General features: G+C 35.7%; 1 protein-coding gene across 4 annotated transcripts in view; it reads left to right on the forward strand.

Moving 5' to 3' along the window:
* The window catches only part of ZNF385D (zinc finger protein 385D), an 889,598-nt gene that overhangs the window by 795,367 nt on the left and 70,095 nt on the right, over positions 1-24,136 (forward strand). For all 4 annotated transcript variants that reach the window (XM_038570722.1, XM_038570723.1, XM_038570725.1 and 1 more), the window contains one exon: positions 15,451-15,613. In XM_038570722.1, coding sequence (XP_038426650.1) covers positions 15,451-15,613 — 163 coding nt within the window. The remainder of the gene's footprint in view (positions 1-15,450; positions 15,614-24,136) is intronic.

A 24,136-nucleotide genomic window follows, 5' to 3' on the forward strand; every position in this document is an offset into this window, starting at 1 on the left:
AAAAGACTGAGAAAACCCTCAATCATGGTTCCACCTATGGTTTCAGGTAGAGCAGCATTTGGGGAACCTGGGTATGCTGATCCTACCAGAAAAATATTGACTTAGTAAGAATTGATTAGGAAATATATGGAAAGGGTGATTTGGGTCTGTCCACATCTGTGGTTTAACACCACCTCTAGGTCTTTACTTACTTGGGCTACCCAAAGAAATACCCAAAGAGGCCCAAAGAAAGATACATCATATTCTTGCTTCTTTTAAAAATCATGTAACATGCAGATTTTCAGAGTCCTTTGGTCTTCATTTAGTCAAAGATTAGCTAAAAAAATAAATTTGCAAACTTAAATGTGTCCATCTGCTCACACATTGGCCCTTCTTTTCCTTGACTGGGACCCCTATGTTTATCCAGATTTAAGTCAAAATGAGAAAGTAGATTCATTGGTTAGTTTAATGTAAGTCTGGTTGTTGTGTAAATCAATCAAAAGATATGCAATAGCTCCAGGAGTGCCTGAGTGTCTCAGTTAAGCATCCAACTCTTGATTTCAGCTCAGGTCATGATCTCAGGGTTGTGAGATAGAGCCCTGCATTTGAGCTCAGTGCACAGTCAACTTGAGATTCTCTCCCTCATAGTCATCTCCTACCCCTATGTGCTTTCTTGCTCTCTCTCAAATAGATAGATAGATAGATAGATAGATAGATAGATAGATAGATAGATGATAGATAGATAGATAGATAGATAGATAGATAGATAAAATCTTAAAGATGTACAATAGCTCTAATAATAGACATTTTAATTTTTCCTGTGTAATATCCAAAATATGTGTACTCCATCCACTGGCACATCTCTTCCAAGTGGTGATTCAGAAATCCAGGCCCTTTCATCTTGTGATTTCAACATCTTTAGTGTGTGGCTTCCAAGGCTATGCTTGTTTGCATTCAACAGGCAGAAGAGGAAAGAATCTGGAAAACTATGCTTGGGAAGTTTTAGTAAACTGAGGCAGGACATATTGCAGGTCACTTACCTTCACACTCATTGTCTATCACTCAGCCACATAACCACTTAGGTATAAGAGAAGTGTAGTCTGTCTGTTTGCCAAGAAAGAAGAAATAAATTTCTTCTATGAGTCCCTGACATTATGCCCTAGAAAGTAGACAATATATTACAAGAAACATTGTTTTGTTTTTATGGCAAAGGTAAAGGGCCATAGGAGAAAGTAGGAAATCTTTTCTATCAGAAAAGACTTTTTAAAAATTGTAATCTTTTCTCCCCTCTGGTTAGATATTTTTTCACTTTCCTAAATATCTGCATTAAAGATAGAACTATTTGAATTCTTCTTGTTGTCATAGAAGGATCATGAGTTTTAGAGATAGGAAAACCTGTCTTCAGATGTTTCCTCTCTGGCTTGCTTGGGCAGGTCACTTAGACATTATGAAGTTCAGTTTCCTCATCTGTGAAATGAATATAATCTAATTTTGAGAGAAACTGTGAACCTTATGTAAAATATTCAGTAGTACATAGAATATATTCATTGGCAAATATTTGGTAGCTATTACTATCATTATCAGGGCACTTTTATGTTCTTTCTCACCTGAAAATCTGTGGAAAGAATTTGATTCTGTTCATACCAAGCAGCTGTAATTAATAGAACTTAAATAGGAAAGACTTGAGAACATAGATGTTTATTTCTCTTTTACCAATATTTTTGTATTGAGCATTTCTGGTTGTTAGGCATCTCTGTTCCATATGATTTTGGTGATGTAACAAGTCATGGCCACTGCAAACATTGAAGGATATTGAACACCAGAGAGTAGCCAATTTAAAATATTAATCTATAGAAGAAAGCCTAAATTTAATATCTCTATGAATAATTAAGATTAGTTCCTTATTTAGACTTTATCTAAAAATTTGCTTTCAAAGCAACAAATAAATCATTTTACTCAGTAACTTGATTATAGCATTTTGTACCATTGCTCTATAGAGATAGGGAAAACTTCAGGTGAAATGGTTCAAGTTGGATATATGAATAAACTTAGGGGACTGGTGGGGAGGTCTGCTTTCACTGTTCTAACTTGCTGCTTACAACAACAAGCTACATCACCTCTCCCTAAGAGTGGCAATCATCATGAGGGTGTGAATGAAACAGTCTTGATCAAATACAGAAATGTTGAAGATATGATAATAACTAAATATTTTATATAACAGTGAAGAATGTGATCTCACTTTTTATATAATGATATGTAATTATAATGCAACAAATAGATATTGAACATCTACTATATATCTACTGATAGAAAAAATAATTCTTGAAAATCTGAAAGGGTTTATACTAGGTGGTTTGTTTATATGTTATTTTACATTATTCTTTCTTTTTATTTAAACTTTCAAGATAATCTACTCCAAGGGCTTTGTTTTAAAAAAAGTGAAAGTATTTTAAAATAATTCATTGATGTTATTGAAAATATTAACTCCTCTTTGTGCTTTTATGAATGGTAGAATTAAAATGCAGGTTTGTTTCCAGATATCTACTTATAATTTGGAAACATGCATTAGTAGAATTCAATAAGATAATAGTGCTTAGTTCAGAATGATAGCATCAGATGATAAAGTTTGCATCTGGAGACAACCTACATTGGCAACCCCATGACCAAGCATTCAGATCCTTCATGTAATCCAGATCTTTCCAAAATCCATTATTCCAATCAATTGATTAAGCATTGAATTACCCTTTCCTGGTTACAGTTACCAATAATATATATAAAATCCAGTGGACACTTACATGCTCTCCTTTAAAAAAAATATTTATTTGAGAGGGAAAGAGAGAAAATAAGCAGGAGGAGGGGAGAGGGAGGGAGAGAGGCAGAGGGAGAGAATCTCTAGCAGACTCCCTGTCTGCTGCCAGGCTCGATCTCAGGACTCTGAGATCACAATCTGAGCCAAAATCAAGAATCACGTGTTTAAGTGGCTGAACCACCCAGTTACCCCTCCATGCTTTCCTTTAATCTGGCATGACAAATTCAGTACTGATAACCATTCCCTTCCAGAAGCTGTTATCGCTCTTGGTTTCCATCTACCAGATTCTTCAGGGTTAAAACCTTTTCTTGGTCCACTTCCTACAATATCTGTCTATATTTGGAATGCCCCACAGCATAAACACTTGTTGAATACATAAATATTTAAATGAACAGACACACACATAAGTAAATGTAATCTTCAACCTTAAGGAATGACACTGAGAGCATTTCAGGAAATAAGAGCCCTGCGAGCAGAGGAGCCTGTGGAACCCTTCCACTTGGAAGACTGCAGGACACACTATACAAAGGTGAAAACACATCCTTGGCCAAATAACCTCAAAAAACAGGGGCTTCACAATTCCTTATCAAAAGCTGAATTTTGGAACAATTTTGCAAACTTCATGCTTGATTTTTCTCTTGGTTTCCATGCAGCTTGAATCACTGACTCATTCTTGAAGTTCTTTTGTTGTTTTAATACATTAAATTAGCTCATTACAGCTGAATATGTAGTGGAAAATAGCATCTGTTTACACTGTAATAATATAAAAATTACTTACTAGTAACAGAATAAAGAGCAATTTGCAAAAGCTAATCATATTTGTGCACTTGTCTGCAAAAAGTAAATTGTTAACGTATGCCCAAGAGGGGAATCACTTGCTGGTTTAAGCATTGGAAGCAGTGATATTAACAAGCATCACTTAAAAGAACTCCTGTATTTAAGATTGAATCCAAATATTCTAACTTGTCATGAAAATATAGATGCTTATTAATTTTGCTTTGACCCTGGTAAATTCAAATAATATGGGGATTCAGATAATATTATGGAAAACCCAATGGTTAAAAATTTCTTAATATTTACAAAGTCAAAGTTTTAACATCTTATTTAGAGGACACTCTTTTTGACTTTTCTTAGTACTAATCACAAATGCTATTGAAAAACAATGTCAAAAGCAGTCCTCTGCATCTCCCAAAGCATTAAAATTAAAGATCCGTTCAAAAATTGAAAATTAACATTTTAATATATTTTAAAAAACTGTAGACAAGGATCTTAGATTTAGTAATCTCACGAAGTTGTGGCTTTTTACTTCTTCACGTATACAAGCCGGAAAGTACTTAAATTTTATAATAACTGACTTTTAAATGTTATGCATATACAAATTTAAAACATGATTTACAGAACAAACCCTTTCTCCTTTGGTCATGATAGAGACAGATAATGTTAGGTTTTTGCTTTGGTTTTGTTTTTCACCCACATTTATCAAGAGGAAAGAAAGAAATCTAGATGAAGTTAATCTTTAAATTTCCTTTTTCCAGATGCCAGGATGAGACCTATTCAACTACGATGGTCTTACTTCAGACATGTTAATAATATTCATTAAGCACAGTTCTCTTTTACATTTAGTCAGCCTTTGATTAGTAATTCTCTCCTGCCTTGTTGCTTTTGACCTCCCCTTTATTAAGGTTTCTGTAAATGGCTAATTCCATCCACTACAATTTTAACGGCGAGAACAACTTACTGCCATATCTGGAATCCATCTCATTGTAGCCTTCAGTAGTTGGATTTTACCAATCCTCATTTTGCTGCTCTAGTGATACAATTTTTATCTTTATGAATCAAGCCTCTAAAGACCAAATGCTGAGATAAGATATGCTCTATAGCAGAGAGAAGCGTGTCATTTATTTCTAGTTAACTCATGTTGGTGTGAAGATTAAAAAAAGAAATGATTCACTCTGTGGCTGAAACTTGAAGATTTTAAACACTTTAAGGAAAGACTTTTTTTTTGAAGCTAAGTGATGAAGTGTACTTTAGCTCAATGAAGGATTTGGAAATATGTTCTCCCGTACAGTACCAGTTGCAGTCTTCATTCACCCATTCAAATGTTGCAGCTGATTAAGGATTGTGTTTCAGTGGTTAAACAGAAAAAAATCTTTTATTTGCCTTTCAAATGGCATTTCCCAGTGGCTTCGTTTACCATCTGTTTCTGATAACTCCCCAGTTTAGCTCCAGCCTAGACTTCATCTCTCGGCTCCAGACCACATAGCTAATTGCAGAGCCCAAACTTTACTTAGATGTTTTAAAGACTCCTGAACTCAATGTATCCCAACCTGACTCATGCTCTTCCCCAAACATTTGGACTTCTTTCGCTATCAACAATTCTAGGTTACCTCCAACCATGTGTTTGAAGAAGCAGAAATCCATGAGACCACCTCTCAAAGTTCATCCATCAAGTTCAGACATTTTTAACTCATATATTAAGCAAGTCTGTGTTTGCTTTCATCATTGAAATCTTCACTGTGGCCATCTCTTCCTTGGGCCACTGCGATAAGAATAAGAGTCTACCCCCCTGCTCCTTTCCCACTCTGGCCCTCCTCCTCCCATCCAGTGTTCTTTGCCTCCTGCAGGAGTGATCTCACAAAAATGTAAAATGTCAAGCAGCCTTTCTTTTGAACAAAAAGTAAAAAATATAATCTTAACCAGGCCTACAAGACTTTCTATGCAAGAGCTGACTTATGCCCAATGATACTTTTTGATGCCTGAAGGCTTCACATTTTGAGATATAGATAAACATCACATAGTTTTCCATACTTTGTTTAGAACATTAGCATTGCTTTATTGGAGCCAGAATGGAAAGAATTGAACAAGGTAGACCTTCAAATGATGCTAATAGTAGTATTTAAAGCATGAGCCTAAGACAGATTATTAGTAAAATTATATGACTTAATGGCCACAAAACTCAAGAGTAATTTCTTATTCATAAGCTTTGTATCTATGCACTATTTAGCCTTACTTATGTCTTTGCAAGGTGAACCACTATGAAGTTTTGAAATAGGGTTTTTTTCCATGTTTCACTCTCTTTTGGACTGGCAATGGGAGCTACATGTGTGGTCTTGGTGTTAGACAGATAGGTATACACCTTGCACTGGCCTTGCTATGTGGTTGAATGGCTCTAGCTTTCAGAATCTCAGTCTCCTCATTTATAAAATGTTCATGGTAAGTATGTAATTCCCTCAGATCTTTGCAGGGAATGGGTGAGAATGTTCATATAAAGCCTTTAACACACTACCTGGCATAGATTCCATAAATCTATGGAACATCCACTCATAGAAACATCCACTGTGCAAAGGGACAGCAGGATCTCCTTAGTACATTCATGACACAGTGAGCTTTTCTTCCAAGTGCGTCATTCAAGACAAAACAAAAACAAAAACAAAAACAACCCTCTGGCCAGAATTCCACTAAGGATTACTGATTGCTCAAGGGGGATGCTATGCTATTAACACCTCATCATTTGTGGAAGCTTTCTCTAAGCACTAAACTCATGGGATTCCAGTTGCTAATACAACTCATGTACCCCCTGGTCAATCAGCAAAAATAAATACTTTTTAATGCAAGGAGAAGAAATTTTGGCATAACAAGAAATCAGGCATTTATGCATGCCCAGATAACTGTCTTTTAAAGTCATTACCCTTCCTCCAAAACTTAATCCAGGGCCAAACCCATTTCTTTCTTCAATTTTTGCTATATGAAATCATAAACAACAGCAACAAACACTTTATTTCAGCCCACAAAATATTTTCCTCAGTCTAAGAGACCATTATTTGAGAAGTTGGGTGATTTTGCGGAGTTTTGCCCGCAAACTGTCTTACCTCAGACTTCTTTGGTCAAAGGAGTACCTTGAGGTGGGGTCCCGTTGGCATAACTTGTCTTATGTAAAAGTATTTTCATCTTTTTCCTAAACCCACAGTTTCCACAAAATAACAGTTTATTTATAATTTTTTTTAATTTCCAGAGTTCTGACATAGGCACCAAATTGATTTATACATCTGAACACTAGTTTTATTTTATTTTGACCAAACAAATGGCCATTTATTCTCATTATTGAGCCCTCATTCCATCTCAAGAAACCTTTAGGTACTTTTAGATAATTTAACTCATTGAATGGCATGAAGACTTTGCCATTTTTTTTAATCATTGGTGTGTTTTTTTCTCCTGATTTTCTAGATACTCTTTATGTAATGTGGAATCTAACCTCTTTGCAATAGGATTTACAAGTATTTTTTTTTTCAAATCTCTTTTACTTTGCCTTTGGAATTTTTTATAAAGATGTATAAATATAATTTATCAGTCTGACTTGTCTCTGCTCTGTTCCCATTACTACAATAATGTCTGGCTACAGCTCTGTGAGTCCTTTGTGAATGAATGGACAGCAGCTGGATTACAGGTTGATTATGCCTATAAAGGTCTAGGTTCTTGAGGTTATTTGTGATCTCACTCTTCACCTTTTCCCACTATACCCAAACTACTTCAGAAAGCTGTAATAGTGCTTAACACTGACAAAGTATCTATCTCAAATATAAACAATTATTTTGTGAACCCAATGAATTTTATAACAGCTGCATATCTTAGAGGTCATCTTTGGGAAAAGTTCATTAGAGTTGCAATCAGAACAATTCTTAAATTTATGAGTTAGAGATTAGAAATGCTACAAAATTATAGAGGGAAGCCCTTCCTTGGTTTATGGAAAAACGGGAGATTTAATAGTTTTTCCTCAATGGAAGGTGTTCTTTTTCAGCAAATACAAGGTATATATTATTATGTGTGTTTTCAGGGAGCAAAGTGGGTTAACAATGTCATAATTAATTTCTCTGTATTGTTTTAGAGCATAAAATATTCCATTTTGAAACTTTAAAAGCCGTGTTAACAGAGAAACAGCATTCTCCAAGTATTGAAAATTCTTATATAAGAATTTAGTCTTTAAAAAAAAAAGAATTTAGTCTTTCAGATGAATCTTAAATTGCATAGTCATCACTGGAATAATTCATTACATTTCCCAGATTTAAAAAAAAAAAGTGTTTGTTATTCATCAAAATTTTTAAAAAATGAAACAACCTCCATATTACACCTTTGCTACATTCCATGCAAAGCAAGCTTCTGTAAATAGCACAATTTGCAGTTGATGATAAGCTTCTTCCTGAGAAAAAATAATAGTTTGTGTTTGTGCCAGATGCTTTTCCAGCATTAAGTGCCATAAAAATTCCCTAAAGTGTGTTCAACAGATAAGGTAAAGTGCCAAAGAACGGCAGAGAATTAAGTTGAACCCTGTTCACATACAAAATCCATTGAGACACCATATGCATATTTCCATTTTAAAATCAAAATGTGAAATTAATTCAGCGTGCATTTAATAGGCACCTATTTAGAGCTCCATACTAGGTTCTAGGGACAGAATGATGAGTAACACCAGGTCTTTCTCTCTCTGTTGAGAGATTCATTCTCTATGAGAAGAAACAGACATTTAACCCTTCTTATGACAGTGACATAGGTGTTAAAATGTAGGCATACCCAGGACCCCATGGAGGAGGTGACATGTGATGAGTGGATGTCTGCCAAACAAGTAATGGTTCTCCAGACAGAGGTTTGAAAATCATTTCTTCTTATTCTCCCTTAAGTCATACAAAGGTTTGAAAATCATTTCTTCTTATTTTCCTTAAGAGAATAAAAGGGAGGGCTATGCCTCAGTGATCTACACTCCAAGCAGTTGTTCTCTATAGAGAGCAGACATGGTAACTGTGAGGGTCATGACTGTAGAGTTGTGCCAGGGGGCAGGTAGGTTGCTTGGAGGAGGAAGCTGGGGGTTATTTAGAGGATGCGTGCATGTCAGGCAAGAAAGAAAGCCATTTTTCTCTGTTACTGATACCAATACCTATGACAGCTTGACCCTCATATATAATTAGATTCAGCATTTCTATGCCCCCCCCACACACACACATACCCATTTTAAGTGGTGTGCGACAGTCGCAAACTGAGCAAAGTGTTGTGGTAAGCTATAGGCATTGTGAAAGGATATTCAGCACTGGTTGAATAGTTAGACAAAGTGTTTTTTCTGATTTTTCTTAGTTCCATACAAAAAATTTTTGCAATTATATCACTAGTTAAAACTCATTTGAAGTATCGGGCTTACAAAGCTGCCATCAGTATTGACCAAACTTAGGCAAAGCCAGATGTTCCTTTTGGCTTCATCACATCATATATGTTGCATACATACATACATAACACGTACATACCAGAGCCCACTGTTAGCCAGTGTCCCCCAGTTGGGACCCCACACAGGAGGTCAATGAGGTGGCTGTTGGGATTCCAAATACAACACAAACAGATGCCCATTTCACGGTACAAACCAAGAAGAACCTCTCAATTAGCTTCTCTCCCTCTAATAAGTACTGCACTTTATCACTCACATTAAATACTTGAAAACGTCAAATACTTAATGCCTAAAAATCATGAAGTTTGTAGATGCACTGAGATGTTTTGGAAAGATAAGTGAGTCCATCTAGATTACTTTTTTCACTACTACCTAAGTACTTAGTGACAAGATATTTTCTTTGCATATAAAATCAAAGAATTGCCTAATGTATCTGAGACACTGGGACATGCCTCTTTTTCTTTATGTTTATTTAGAATTTCTTTCTTCCAGTGGGTATTGGTGGCGTATAAAAATCATTCCACTCTTATGGCATTATCTCTTTTCTTCTATTTTTTTTTTCTATTTCTGTGTCATACTGTTCATTTCTGAATTGAAAAGTACAGAAGACAGGAACACATTTAAAGTAAGGCATCAATCACTTGAGCTCAGAGAACACGCTTAATTGAATCGCGTTTTTCACTTTGGGACTCAGTGCAAGTGAATTTTCATTTTTATCATAATGCAGTCATCTACTTACGTGTTAACTACACAATCACATGTTAAAATAAATTATTAAATATTCTTTATGGGACATGTAATTAAGGGATGAAAATATCTGTAGCATGTAATTTTCCTCATTATGTAAGAGAATTTGAACGGTACGTGTATCCACAGCAGTAAGGCAAGTGTAAAACAATGAATATTCTATCTTTAAGTTTCTTCTTCAAATATTTTGTTAAATGGACTAGCAGAGAAGGCACTCTTCAAGCTTACCAGAGTGGTCTTTATTTATCTGCTGGCTAGAAGTTTCACTTAGTGAAAGAGCCCTAACTACATAATAAAAGAAGCTAGACCTAACTAACACTAAGTCAGTTTGATGCATATAAAATAGTGGCTTAGATTCTTGTTATAGTAACATTTTAGTGTTGTGCACAGGGCTTGACTTTTATTTATTTTTTCATAAGGCTGGGGATGTCCCCATGCCCCTTAAAAAAAGTCATAGCAAAGAATTCAATATAAAGGTAAAATAATGGGGTCAGAGGGTCATGCTGCAACAATAATTAGCTTGAAAGGAAAGGAAAAAACTGGAAAGAAAAAATTACAAGGACTGGGTAAGCACTTCTGTGGGGTTTTAGAATTGTTTGGAGATTACTAAGATTGATTTGCTCTTCTGTATCATCCCTCTTTGATGGAAGTTCCTCAACTACCTATGTATCAGCTATTTTTTATTTCTTGTTATGACTTGTTCTTAAGGAAAAAACTTTTGTTTTTTCTCAAGGGATACTCATTGTTCACATTTAGTAAATGTTAAATCTTCAAATGATTAAATGTTAATCATAAAATATCTAGACTTTGAGGGGTGCCTGGGTGGCTCAGTTGGTTAAGTGACTGACTTTTGACTTCAGCTCAGGTCTGATGTCAGGATTGTCAGTGTGGCCTACATGCTCGGGAGTCTACCTGAGACTCTTTCCCTCTGCCCCTCCCCTCTGTAAAAATAAATAAATAAATAAATAAATAAATAAATAAATAAATAAATAAATAAATATTTTTTTGAAAAATCCAGATTTTTGGCTATTTATTAAAGAAGGGCTTGGAAGAAAATGCTCTAATACATTTAAGATGAGTGGTTCTGAAACTTTAGTATGCTTTATAAGCACCTGGAGAGGTTATAAAACCCGGATTGGTAAATCCCCCAGCTCCATTATTTCTAGTTCAGTAATCTGGGATGGAGGTTGAGAATTTGCATTTCTATCAAAATCCCAGCTGCTGCTGTTGCTACTAGTCTGGGAACCATATTTTGAGAACGAATTATTTATATCAATATTAAATGAAGCTGAGAGTTGATAATAAATACAATAAGGATAGAATAACAATAATAAAGATAGAATAAGATAGAATAGAAATCTTCTATTTGCATATACAAAAGTGATATTTGAAATATTTAATAAACTGCTGACCAATTTAAAATTCACACTGGCCCTAACCGATAGGGCTGAACCTGTGCATTGTGCTTCAGTATTAAACTTAAGTGAATATATACAACATAAAAACAACTATACATAGATAAATCAAAATGTTAAACTTTTTCCTGAAGTAATTTTTTAATAATCCTTAAATGTAAATCTAAATGTAGAATATATATATATATATATATATATATACTATATATAGTATCCTATATATATATATACTATATAAATGTAGAATTTAGGATACTATATCATGCTTTACCATTTTGTTTTCTTTTTTATTTCCAAAACTACAATCTAAGCTAAAATTAAAAATATCAGATAATTTCTAAGAAAGAAATAAGGAAGGAAGGAAGGAAGGAAGGAAGGAAGGAAGGAAGGAAGGAAGGAAGGAAGAAATAATTCCCCTGGCTCAAGTATTATCTCTCTACTCCCCGAAAAGAATTACAACTTCTCTAATAACTATTCTTTCTCTTTCTAGTGTTGCCTTTTAATATGATAATGTTCACTTAATTTAATACAATTTCATATGTGGCAAAATTACATGATATTGCACCCTAACAAAGACTACCGTGTTCTTTTTGAAGTCCCATGTCTTCTTGAAAATTAATTGGTTAAAGGAACTAGATGTGTGTGCTAACAATAAACTTAGTTTTTAAAAATCATATTATGACACCTTATATTAAAGAGAGAGTAAAAATGTACAATGTATTGGTGCTAACAAGATAAAATGATAGGTAAATATTAATATTAACAAAATTATTCAGGGAGTTTCATAAGATAAAAGTGATTTATCAATTAGCCTCTTAGAAAAGTAAAATAAATGCGTGTGTTTCCAAAGAATAAGATTCCTCTCCCAATTTTGGCCATTTAACAATTATTTTTGTCTACTTTGGAACTTCAGTTGCATTTAAACTTGAAGCCATTTTGAAATACTAAAGATAAAATTTGAAGATGAGAAAATCTGACTGGCTACTGATGACTAGATGTGGTGATGACATTTAAAGTGGCATCATTCTATTCTACAGAAATGTGTGTGCATATCTTTAATGTCAGCACTTGCCTCTGGGATGACACTTGTTAGATTTCATGCTGTCATGTGCTATTTCAAGGTCAGTAGTAGTGATGTTTATTATACAGTACCTTCATATTACACTCATTATCTAAAAGGAAGTTGTCAAAGTCCAGTTTCTATTGTTCTGCTCACTTCCGTGTATGCTATGATCCTCTGATTCTGTTTCAGTTTTTAAAATACAGAATGCTAAAATAAAATAAAATAAAATAAAATAAAATAAAATAAAATAAAATACAGAATGCTGAAATGTGCCATCACGAAGCAGTACACTTATTGAACCTTAAAATCGTTCCTGTGAAAAATAATGGTTTGCTTCTGTCTTATGGTTCCCAGATTTCTGGGAGTGGCTTGATTCTGATTATTAGCCAGAGACTGGCTAATAATAGGAAACCATCCCAGAAGGAATATGGGGTGGAATGATGCATCCAGCAGCTCTCTGTCCAAAGGAAAAGCAGCTGAGGTCCAAAGAAACATCTCTGGCCACTGCTGCTTTTAAAACATCTCCCAGTAGGACTGTAGCTTTGTCTACAGTTATAGAAATATTAGATGGGTCTGAATAATTTATTCAGTCCAAGAAATGGCCAAAAGGGCTAAAGAGAGCTCACTGGATATACTTCCTTTACACAAAGAACACACTTTTATATAACACACCTGTGTCAAGATGGATAAAAAATTATGGGGTCAATATGCATAGACTAGAAAAATTTATACCAGTATAACCCAAGGGCAGTCCAGTAAATTCTACAAGCATTAAATAAAGGTCTATGACAAAGAAAATGTGAAATACCCAGAAAGAGTTATCTGTTTCAATTCAGTTTCCAACTTGTATGCCCACCTTCTCCTCAACACATTATGTCCTGCACCATCATAATCACGTTGGTGTCACCTCCAGTACTGTCAACTCCTCTATACTTTATCATTTCCCCTAAATTTTACATGTCCTAATCTCTCCATAGCACTTTGGATCTTCATTTTTTTTTTTCAAATTTGGAGAAGGCTTAGTTAGCTTTTTGTAAAAGTCAGATAATTTTTAATTAAAATAATTATTATCAAGATGCTTTGGAACTACTATTCAATTAACAAGTGAGTATGCATGTTTTATCCTGTTTTAATGGATCAGATGTCTCCCTTGGGTTGGAGCCCACCAACTATTGCTCATTCTTTCACCCCCTTCTCATGACTCCTTGAGCCATTTCACTGGTTGGAAGCATTGGCTTAGTTGTACGTGTGCAGAGAATGTTTTTGGGAGGTGTAAGTACTGTCTTCATTTGCAGGACTTTTTGTGGGGTTTTTTTTAGTAAGTTTCTTACTATCCAAAATAGTTACATTCACCTGGACCTTTGGTGTCTTAAAACAAAGTCTTGTCTGATTTGAAATACTACTGAGAATGCAGATTTGCTGGGAACCTTAAAATGTATATTTTGGAGATGTAAGTGGAGATAACACTGTTAATCTAAACTTTGTCTTTTAATATGTATTATATATAAAACATTCACTTCTATGTCAAGGATAGGAATGTGACAGAAGAGAGGAAATTCACTTTAAGGGAAAGTATGTAGCCAGCTGTCTAGAGAAGGTGACTGTCTAGAGAAGATGACTGTTTATATTGTAGATTTAATTGAATATAGCATATTGCCCTCAAAAATATGGCCAAAGGACTTGATTTATTAAAAAAGGAGAACTAGGCAGGGAAAAAAAGAAGGAATGCAACTCGGTCCATCAAAGTGGCATTCTTTATGTAGAATCAACCCAATCCAATCTATCACTGGTTCTTCAATTAACTATAACAAGTCTTAGTTTCACATTTTGGCTCACACTATGTCTTTTGATGTTATGTGTTGTTGGAAAACTTGTAACTGATGCATGAGTGTCCTCTCTGTTCAAACTGTTTCTAATATAATTTCCTTGTCCAGTGTTCTTTCAATAAGGGTACCTAGACCTTTGAGAATACTTGTCAGAATGATGCAAATGAAGGTGTGGATTATTTACTTATCTATTTATAAAAATATATTATACTGCAGCCCTACCTACCACAGTTACTGTGACAAAGAGAACAGTGTGGTTATTATTTTTTTCTGGCAAAATGGAGCCAGAACATGGAGTGGAACACAGAGTTTAAATAAGTCATGGGAAGTAATGGGTAGTCTAACCAATAGAGTCCTCCACTGAGATTTCTTCTTTGTGAGGTGACTTTTTAAGGGTGTTGAGCTGGGAAACCTTCAGATCTAAGAATCTCCCTGCCCACTCCCATCCTACCCAAAGCCACACAGCCTTCTTTTTCTCCCCCTAATAAACATTAATAAACATAGAATTCTTTGAAATGATTTTCTATCTCAATTAATGTGTCTTTCCAGTAACAACAACTACAACAACAAGAAAATCATGTTAAGAAAACATAAACTTGGGAAAATGTATATTACTATTAAAGAATTCTCATCAGTCATGAGTAAAAGAATTGTGTATGGGCCCCATTAAGTAGTTAAAACACACTGGAGTCCCCTGGAAAGGGACCAGGGCATGAAAGACCTGCGTGTTTATGGAATGCCACTCCCTTGAATTTCTCAGACTACCTGTTTAGGAAGCAAGGAGAAAGGAAGAATCAGGAAATTGCCCAGCTTCTGCATACTTCGTCTGGACTTAGGCAGTGCCTTTGCTTTTGAACTCCCAAACTTCAATCTTAGTCCCCAGGGTGCCCACTTCCCATGTTATATGTGAACTTTTCCTTGTAGACAGACACCTGTTGGGGATCACGTTAATAAGACCCATTGTAAGAAAGAAAACATATTTCCTGAGCCAAGGTGAGAGCTACTGTTTTCTGGGACCCTCGTTACTCTTTGGGAGCCCAGCATCTTCTGTGGAAGAATAAAAGCAATATGGGTATAGATTCTTAATTTTTCCCACTCCACCAAGAAAAATGTTGACATGTTAGTGTCCAGCTACATTTCTCTTTAGGGAAATGATAGAGTATTTCTTCCTTCCATCCAGAGGTTTTAGAACTTGATTTCCATTGCTTTCTAGCATCATTCTAAATAGAACCCTACTGTTTGGCCACTGCCAGAATTAACTTGAATGGTACCTATTATTGAAAGGTACCATTGCATTGAAAGGTACCAAATCTTGCATTGAAAGGGAGTCTGTATTTGCAGTAATACAGAGAATGCCAGTTTAGAAATGAGCCTGATTGCATGGTTCATTTTGTTCTCCTTTGTAGAGCCAGGCTGCGGCCCACTACAAAGGCACGAAACATGCCAAGAAGCTCAAAGCACTGGAAGCCATGAAAAATAAGCAGAAATCTGTAACTGCCAAGGACAGCGCAAAGACTACCTTCACCTCCATCACTACCAATACCATCAATACCAGCTCTGACAAAACAGGTTAAGCGATGATCTTTGTTGTTGTTGTCATCATCGTTGTTTGGGGGTCCCTTCCCTTGTCTAGCCCCGTGTCTGTTTCTTTACGTGCCTGCCGCATTGATTCATGCTTGATCCATCTTTTTGTGTAATGGTAATTGTTTCTCCTCATTTTACCAATACCCTTCAGCAATTAATTAAGATAATCACTAGTTATATTGCAGATTTTATGTTTGAAATGGTCCTGTGGCTGTTTTAGAGGAACACGAAAGCATAAAGGCACTTGAAGCCATGTTTTTGAGAAGTAAACCTTTTCAGTGTGTAACATTTACATCTTATATGCACCACCTTAACCTGTAACCACATGGCAGATTTGATTTAACTGTGAGTACACTGCAACGTATGCCAAATGAATCGAGAAGGCCCTGATAAGGGCACTATTACTGACAGGACTTATTCTCATAAATCCCAAACACCGCATTGTTCTAAGTAGTGGCTGTGTGATTCTGGGATTGTTATGGCTGGGTAACCTTCCCTCTGCATACACAGGTAAGTGTTATTGATACCAATTATTCTTTTTAACAGAGTCTTCACAGTGAAATAATGGCCTCTGAATGGCCTCTTGGGGTAGCTCCTGCAAACAACCAGTTCATTCATGGCAGAGGAAGCAGAGGAAGCCAGTGGGGTTCCCAAGCTGGTGGTTTTAAATATAAGACCACTGGTCCTCAGTGTTTACATAAAAAGAGGTCCTGTGTGATTCACAGGTGTATCGTTAATAAATCACTTTCTGGGACACAATGGGTAGTACATGTCAGTTGTTCTCTAATCCCTGCAAATGACAGTAGTCAGGAAGTACTTATATCATCATCATCAATAGTAGTATCATTTTTTTTAAATTTTATTTATTTATTCATGAGAGACACAGAGAGAAAGAGAGAGAGAGAGAGAGAGAGAGAGAGAGGCAGAGACACAGGCAGAGGTAGAAGCAGGCTCCATGCACGGAGCCTGTCGTGGGACTCGATCCCGGGTCTCCAGGATCAGGCCCTGGGCTGAAGTTGGCGCTAAACACTGAGCCACCCGGGCTGCCCCAGTAGTAATATCTTAACTAGAAGAGAAATTCTAGCCATAATTATATTTTCTGATGAAAATATAAAATGCTAGAGTAAACAAAAAGAACAGATTAAAGCAACTTTATTACATATGCTGGCATCGATTAGACACATATATGCTCTTCAAAGGATCTGGGGAAATGCTTGCTCCCATATGAATTGGTAAGGGATAATGATGTTCACTCCGAGCTCCCATGACACACGTCCTGTCCTTTACCTAAGTATTATTGGTCGATGCATTATGCTTCCCACTCCCTGAGAACTCTGTGTACTACTCTCTGAGGGTGAGTGCACCTGTCATCTGTGTACCTTGGAATCTGGTCTAGCATGGTGTAGGTATTTAGTAAAATGACTGTAGAATGGCAGTATCTTCTCTCACTCTTGGTTCTCTGATTGATCCAAGTTTTTGTCACAACATACTGAAAAAAAGTGCTTGTCATGTTCAATTCTTTGGTTTCCAGAGCAAGAGCTGGATTGTGCCATCTTATTAATTCAGATGTAAAATCTTATCAAGAAAGCATTAATCTGTTCTCTATTAACTGAAAATTCACTGCCTTATATTGGAGGCTGTAGGGGAATGAGCAGTAATGAAGCAGATGAGTGTAATTTCTACTCCTAGATATCAGGGAACAGATTGGGATTCCTAAAGCCATACTTGGCATAAAGAAATATATATATTTTGCAAAAAGGTAGGTAGGAAAAACAAAGAAATTAGTTTGATATAAAAAGATGGAGATTGATGTAAAGTTTTTTGCTTGTCCCGAGTCTTTTCTATTATTAGCTATTTTTATTAATAATGAATATTTGGATTACCATGATTCCTCTTTAAAATGCAAAAAATCCATGTGAAATTGAGGATTCTCATCATTTAAAAACATATTTGTACATGGTGAGTAAAACTGCTAACTTCAGTTAGGAAAGGCTCCCATGTGTGTAGTCTCTGGATTATTTCTACTAAGAATGATTTTGTAAAGTTAGTAAAATGTGATTTAGTGGATCTATATCTTTTATGTATGAATAAGTCCATGAATAACAAAACAATCTTGCATATGAAGCAGGAGGGTTTAAATTTTTTATTGTTAAAAAACACATGATCTGGATCCCTGGGTGGCGCAGCGGTTTGGCGCCTGCCTTTGGCCCAGGGCGTGATCCTGGAGACCCAGGATCGAATCCCACATCCGGCTCCCGGTGCATGGGGCCTGCTTCTCCCTCTGCCTGTGTCTCTGCCTCTCTCTCTCTCTCTGTGACTATCATAAAAAAAAAAAAAAAAAAAAACCACATGATCTTTGATTCTAGAATCTTATCCCTCTCTCTTTCTGCCTCCAAGTATTTATTTATTTATTTTAAAGATTTTATTTATTTATTTGTGAGAGACACAGAGGAAGAGAGAGAGAGAAGCAGAGACACAGGCAGAGGGAGAAGCAGGCTCCATGCATGGAGCCTGATGTGGGACTCGATCCCAGGACTCCAGGACCACACCGTGGGCTGAAGGCAGGTGCCAAACCACTGAGCCACCCAGGGATCTCATGCCTCCAAGTATTTAACAGTTCTAGGAAACTAGAATACTAAATGAGTTATGAATACATACCTCCATCCCTCAACCTAAGAGACTGAAATGGAAAGGGTGGAAGTCATCAAGGCTTTATCTTTTCAGAAGTAAATGGAAACAAGTTTTGGATTAAGTAGTAGGAGAGAACCTACATAAAATAAACAGATTCCCAGTGGAGATGCCGGCACTTACCTAATGGTTGGAATGGTGTTGAAGTATACCTTTCAAGCTGAAGCTAAGAATATTCCAGAAGGATAGAAAGGATAGGAAAATCTGTAAAGTTAGCAAAAATATCCTGAAGCCAAAGGAACAAAGTTATGAGCATCAGAAGTATGTTGTCTTCCTAATCCATGGGGACATATGCCCAGAAAAAAAAGTCATATAGGTTGAAAGACTAACAATTTCAGCACACTCACCAGGTATTTTAAGCAGAATTCTATCCTTAAATTGGGATTTCCACAAGACTATCCATGAGAAGCAGTCCAAGAGAGCTCCTATCATTTCATAGCCTCCTTACCCATTTGTACTGAGATATAATCATATGCACTTATGCTGACAAATTGGAGTTTTTAAGAAACTATTACTTGTCCTTTTTATTACTGTCTTTTTCTTCATATTGATTAGGAAGAAATACAACCCTGAAAACAAGATGGGTCTCTGAGCTAGTTCCCTAGAATTGTTAAATATTTGGAAACAAAAGGAGAGAGAGATAAGACTCTAGAATCAAAGATCATGTAGTTTTTAACAATAAACATTTTAACGCTACTGCCTCGTATGCAAGGTTGTTTTGTGATTTGTGGACTTACCCATACATAAAAGATATAGATGCATTAAATCACATTTTACTAATTTTACAAAGTCATTCTTAATAATCTAGCTATATAAAAAAACTAATTGCTTTTCAAAAAGCTAAGTATACAATGGTTTGGTAGATGAGAACCTTAAGGGTAGACAATAGTGAAAAGGACAAGAAGCAGTGTGGACTTGAATTAGAACATTGATTTGGAGGTTTTCCTGGGATTCTCTAAAATACAAGAAATAGAATAGTCATAATCAAAGTTTCACTGCAGATGAAAATAATTTTGACAGACAATTTCTCTTAAATTCCTAAATCATATATTATGGATTTTAATTGTTGCCTTGGGGGATAACAAATATGTCTACATGACCTGCAGGGTAAGCTCTTATTCACCAACTATAATTTTGGGATTTTTTTTTTGTCATTGTTTATGTCAGTCTGCCTGCTGACATGATGAGCAAAAGATAATATTCTGTGATCAACCACCAACTGCTCACAGAAAGCCTAGTTCCCCTATCTCTAGGTAGGATGAGACTCCCTAACATTAAAGCATAATTTTATTTCTTACAATCTAATGAAGAGTGTGAGGTTAGTGAATTTACTCAAAGAAAAATTTCCAGACAAAAATAATATTTTTGAAAATATATTGAGCACTCAAAATTGATGGTATGTAAGAATGGTTGCTAATCATTAGAGACTAATTCAAAGAGCAAACATTTCCAAATATGGACAGAATCATTTTATCTGATCTAGTAAGCTTTTTTAAATGTGAGTTTTTATACAGAAAAAGTAATGAGAAAAATTAAGAATTCCCAAAGTAACTTAGCAGATGGAGCTCATTCTTTTTCCTGTGAAATGATAAATTAACAATAGTAGAATTATGTCCCAGGGTTGGTCATCCTCTGATGTTTCTTTAGTTTTCCTTTTTGGGTAATATTATTCACTCCCATGGTCTATCAGTTAAGTTAGGCTAGTTTATAATGCAGTCATAAACAACCTCCAAATCCTAGTAGCTTTTACAACTAACTATTTCTCAGGCACACTATGTACTAGCTGTGATTTTTTTTTTCCATACTGCAGGCTAGGTAATGGAGGAGTCACTAGCTGGGCATTACCAAGTCTATAGCATTGTGACGGGTAGGGGGAAGATAGTGAATCAATAGGCACTCAAAGCTTCTTAATGGAAGTGACATATAATATTCTTCTCACTTTACTTTGTCTAGTCCCATGGTCAAGCTTGATTATCATGGACAGGGAAGAATAATTTCCTCTAGGGAGGGGAAGCAGAAATTGGTGAGCAGTAACACAGCATTCCTCCATGGCTTCAACTATGACTTGTGCCTACATGTCTCAGCATTCCACACTTATAGCCTAATATCTGATCTGACTTTCCATGATTTATTGGTCACTCACTCGGGTAGCTAGTCAGCACCTCTGTTTTACAGGTTCACACACAAAAAATAGGCCTAACCTTGACCACCATCCCCAACTTTGTCCCCATCCTGCCTTTCCTAGTTTTGTTTTTGGTCCTACAGTTCACAGAGTTGAAACTTTCTAGGTGTCTCTGCCTCTTCTATCTCAGTCCACATGTCTATTTAGTTGTTGGAATCCACTCCCCTCCCATCCCCAGAAAACATCCTTTACTCATTCCTTCTTGGTTACTATGCTCATCCTGGCCTCATATGTCTGTGCCTTGCCCTAGCCTCTGTGCAGGTCCAGCTGTCTCCATTCTTGTTTGAGAATGAAGGATACTTCATTCTCCTGACCATTTATACTATACAGGGCAGATCATAGCACCTACCCATTCAGAAACCTTTAATGTACCTTCATACTGAGCCTTATGGCCCTCTGTAGTTTGACTACAACCTACCTTTCCATACGTCTCTTCTGTTGCTCATCTGCAACATTCTCCACTAGAAGCACACCTTGTTTTTCTCTCTTTATTTCTTACTATTTTTCTAAATTTCTCTCCTTGTTTTTCTCTCTCTCTTACTATTTTTCTAAATTTCTCTCTTAAAAATATATTACCTATCTCTTATCTCTGCATCTCAAATCCCATAGGAATCCATTCCTAACCACTCTATCATATTACTCTTTTTTTTTTTTTTAAAGAATTTTATTTATTTATTCATGAGAGACACAGAGAGAGAGAGAGAGAGAGAGAGGGGCAGAGACAGAGGGAGAAGCAGGCTCCATGCAGGGAGCCCGATGTGGGACTCGATCCCAGGTCTCCAGGATCACACCCCAGGCTTCAGGCTGCGCTAAACCGCTGCGCCACTGGGGCTGCCCTCTTTCATATTACTCTTAAAATACAATTTTTATTTCTTTACCTCCTATTGAGAGTATATACTTGATTAGTCTGTTTATTTTTTTTTGCAGAGTACTATTTATATGAAGATAATAAGAAGTTTTAAAACTTGAAGCAATCAGTTTTGTTTTTGTTCTTGAATGAGGGAGCATAGCAAAGCTTTAGACTTTTATATTTGTGTATAGATGGTTCCATAGAAGAACAATGATTCTCGTTAATCTAAGGAATTCTGAGATATTGCTCACCAAATTTTAGAATTTTCATAAAGGTTTTCAAATCTAACCCCTAAAGTTTGTTTGTTTATTTGTTTAGAGAGTCTCTAGTTGCACAAGTAAGGAACACTTGACATTTCTAATAGGCTCTCAATGACTATCAATCAGGAGTTAATTAGCCTATATAGTGAATATATAGATATACCTTAGTCATCTAATTGGTAAGATCTCAAAACATTTCTTTGGATTCTAGTACATAATTCTCTTTATCAAGTCTCAGTGAATTGCAAATATATTCATTAGATAAAGGCACTATGTTATTTAAATTTGCACTATTCATCCTTATGATTTATTCTTTGTATCCATTTTTCCTCTCTTTTTTTAAATTTAAAATTATAATCCAGGGATATTGTATTCATCTGACTCAGAGGTGCTGAGAGTGAAATGTTTTTGAATCTACTGTTGAGAAGTTCTAGAAACACAAAGGAGTATTTACTTGCTCTGGGTTATTAATTGACTCTAAGTCTTTATTGGAATTCACAGTATTTAGTCAGGCACTTATAAAGAAACTTTTCTAATGATAAAAAAGATATTCAATGTAAAACAATAGCCAATGACTGAAAGCAAATACATCAGGAAACAAAACCTCTTTGGGAAAATCAATCAGTTGTAAGGTCAAAGAATGTGGATTCTTTACTTTCTGGGTTCTTTCCTGAGAATCACTCTCTAGAGCCAGCTGTTTACAATAGGCCCGGTGCCAGGCAAAGCTAAGCAAAAACATTTTCTCCCCTTCTATTTAGGTAGAAGCCAAATTATGAGAATGGTAAACTGGAAATAGAAGTGGTAGATGAATAGTTTGTAAGGAAACACTAATTCTAATGTCATTTAGAAAATAGATACACAGTTTTTAATGAAGGACAAGTGGGAATTAGCTTTGTACTTTTTTCATAAGGAAGATGGGGAAGGTTTGTTTTTCTTGACACAGTCTTCAAACAAACGTCCCAAATGTTGAAAATAATAACGAAATACAAGTTGGGGTTGATATCAGAAAGCTATGTATCTTTGATACTGTGTTATATATTTGTATATATGATATAGTATAGTATATATTATATATAAATATATCTATTAAGCATACATTTATTTATATGCAAGATTCTATCTTTCATACCCTGAAATATCCCACTATGCCAGGTCTTCATAATCAGCATTGCACATTTTCTTTAAGAAGAGAAACAAACATTTTTGTGGCTTAGAAATCTATAGCTCTGTTGAAGTTTAAGAAGAAATATAAAGTTGTTTGAAAAGGGACACATTTCTATCAGCACTTAAAGATCTGATGCAGTGATGTACAAATGCCCCTCTTGGCTTAGTGGAAATCGTGCTAGCTCCGGAGGTCTTTCTTTTCTGACCCATCCTTCTAAACAAAACCTCCCTGGGACAATCAGTACTATGATAAAGGACCCCATTGCATGCCTCTTGGGGCAGGAGTTGAAGTACCATTGTGAGAACATTTATACCTAAATTGCTTTTTCTTTTCTTAGCGCTGGCTCATGACATGCTTCAGATTGGTCAAGGATAGAGACTTTTATCAAGTGTTCCCTTCTCAAGATGTGTGATAAGTGCCAGCAGAGTATGATGGTAGCAGATCTCTAGAGAGGTTGAAAAAGAGAAAGGAAATTCAGAAGAAAAAAAAATCTAACACTTATTTGAATATTGTGGTTCTAGGATCTTTGCATGTGGATCAGTGATGGCAAATTGTATATTAGAGAGGACATGGAAATAACACAAAATATTCTATCTTGTTCTTCTGCATGGGAAAATCCAGATGAATGGTATTTTGCTGGTCCTATTCGGCTGGTAAAGGTTTTGTCTTAGATCCATTACATAAAACTGCTTCTTGTATCACAGAAGAATTTCACAATGAATTACTCTTCTGGACAAAAACATGTTGTCTTCCTCAACATAATGAATGAGTGAAGCAGTTAGAGACCTAAACTTTCTAAAGGACCTGTCATAACAGCTTTGTTTGGATGCAGGTGTATGGTGTGCAAGATAAGAAGTGAATTAAGAAACTTGAAAAGCTAGTGGGTAATTTTATGTTAAAGCCTAAAGCAACTGAGTTGCTAACTTGCATGCATACATGTGTGTATGCATGCATGTGGTGTGTATATGTACACATGCTGTATATGTGATTGCCTTTTTTTACCAGAAATATCAAATCTTAAAATAAATGATAAACTAAATACCTAACTGGTGTCTGTGAAATAGCAGACATCTGGAAGAATTTTAAAAATTAAATTAAAACTCCCGGTGGCTTTGCCTACAGATGCCACACTTCTAGAACCATCTGTGTCTCTGTGTGTGTTTGTATGTATTCTTCTTTTTTTTAAATTCATGGAGGGATTTTTTCCCCTATTTTTATGTCCTTCTTAATAATTGAGTAGACACATGCTTATACAATGATAAACTATTTCAATGGCAAGATAATAATTCTTAAAATTAGAATATCTACTGTAACAAAAAAAGTTGAACAGTGATCAAATATGACAGAATGTGAAATGAGGACC

Source organism: Canis lupus, chromosome 23 (genome assembly GCF_011100685.1).
Source record: "Canis lupus familiaris isolate Mischka breed German Shepherd chromosome 23, alternate assembly UU_Cfam_GSD_1.0, whole genome shotgun sequence".
Taxonomy (NCBI): domain Eukaryota; kingdom Metazoa; phylum Chordata; class Mammalia; order Carnivora; family Canidae; genus Canis; species Canis lupus.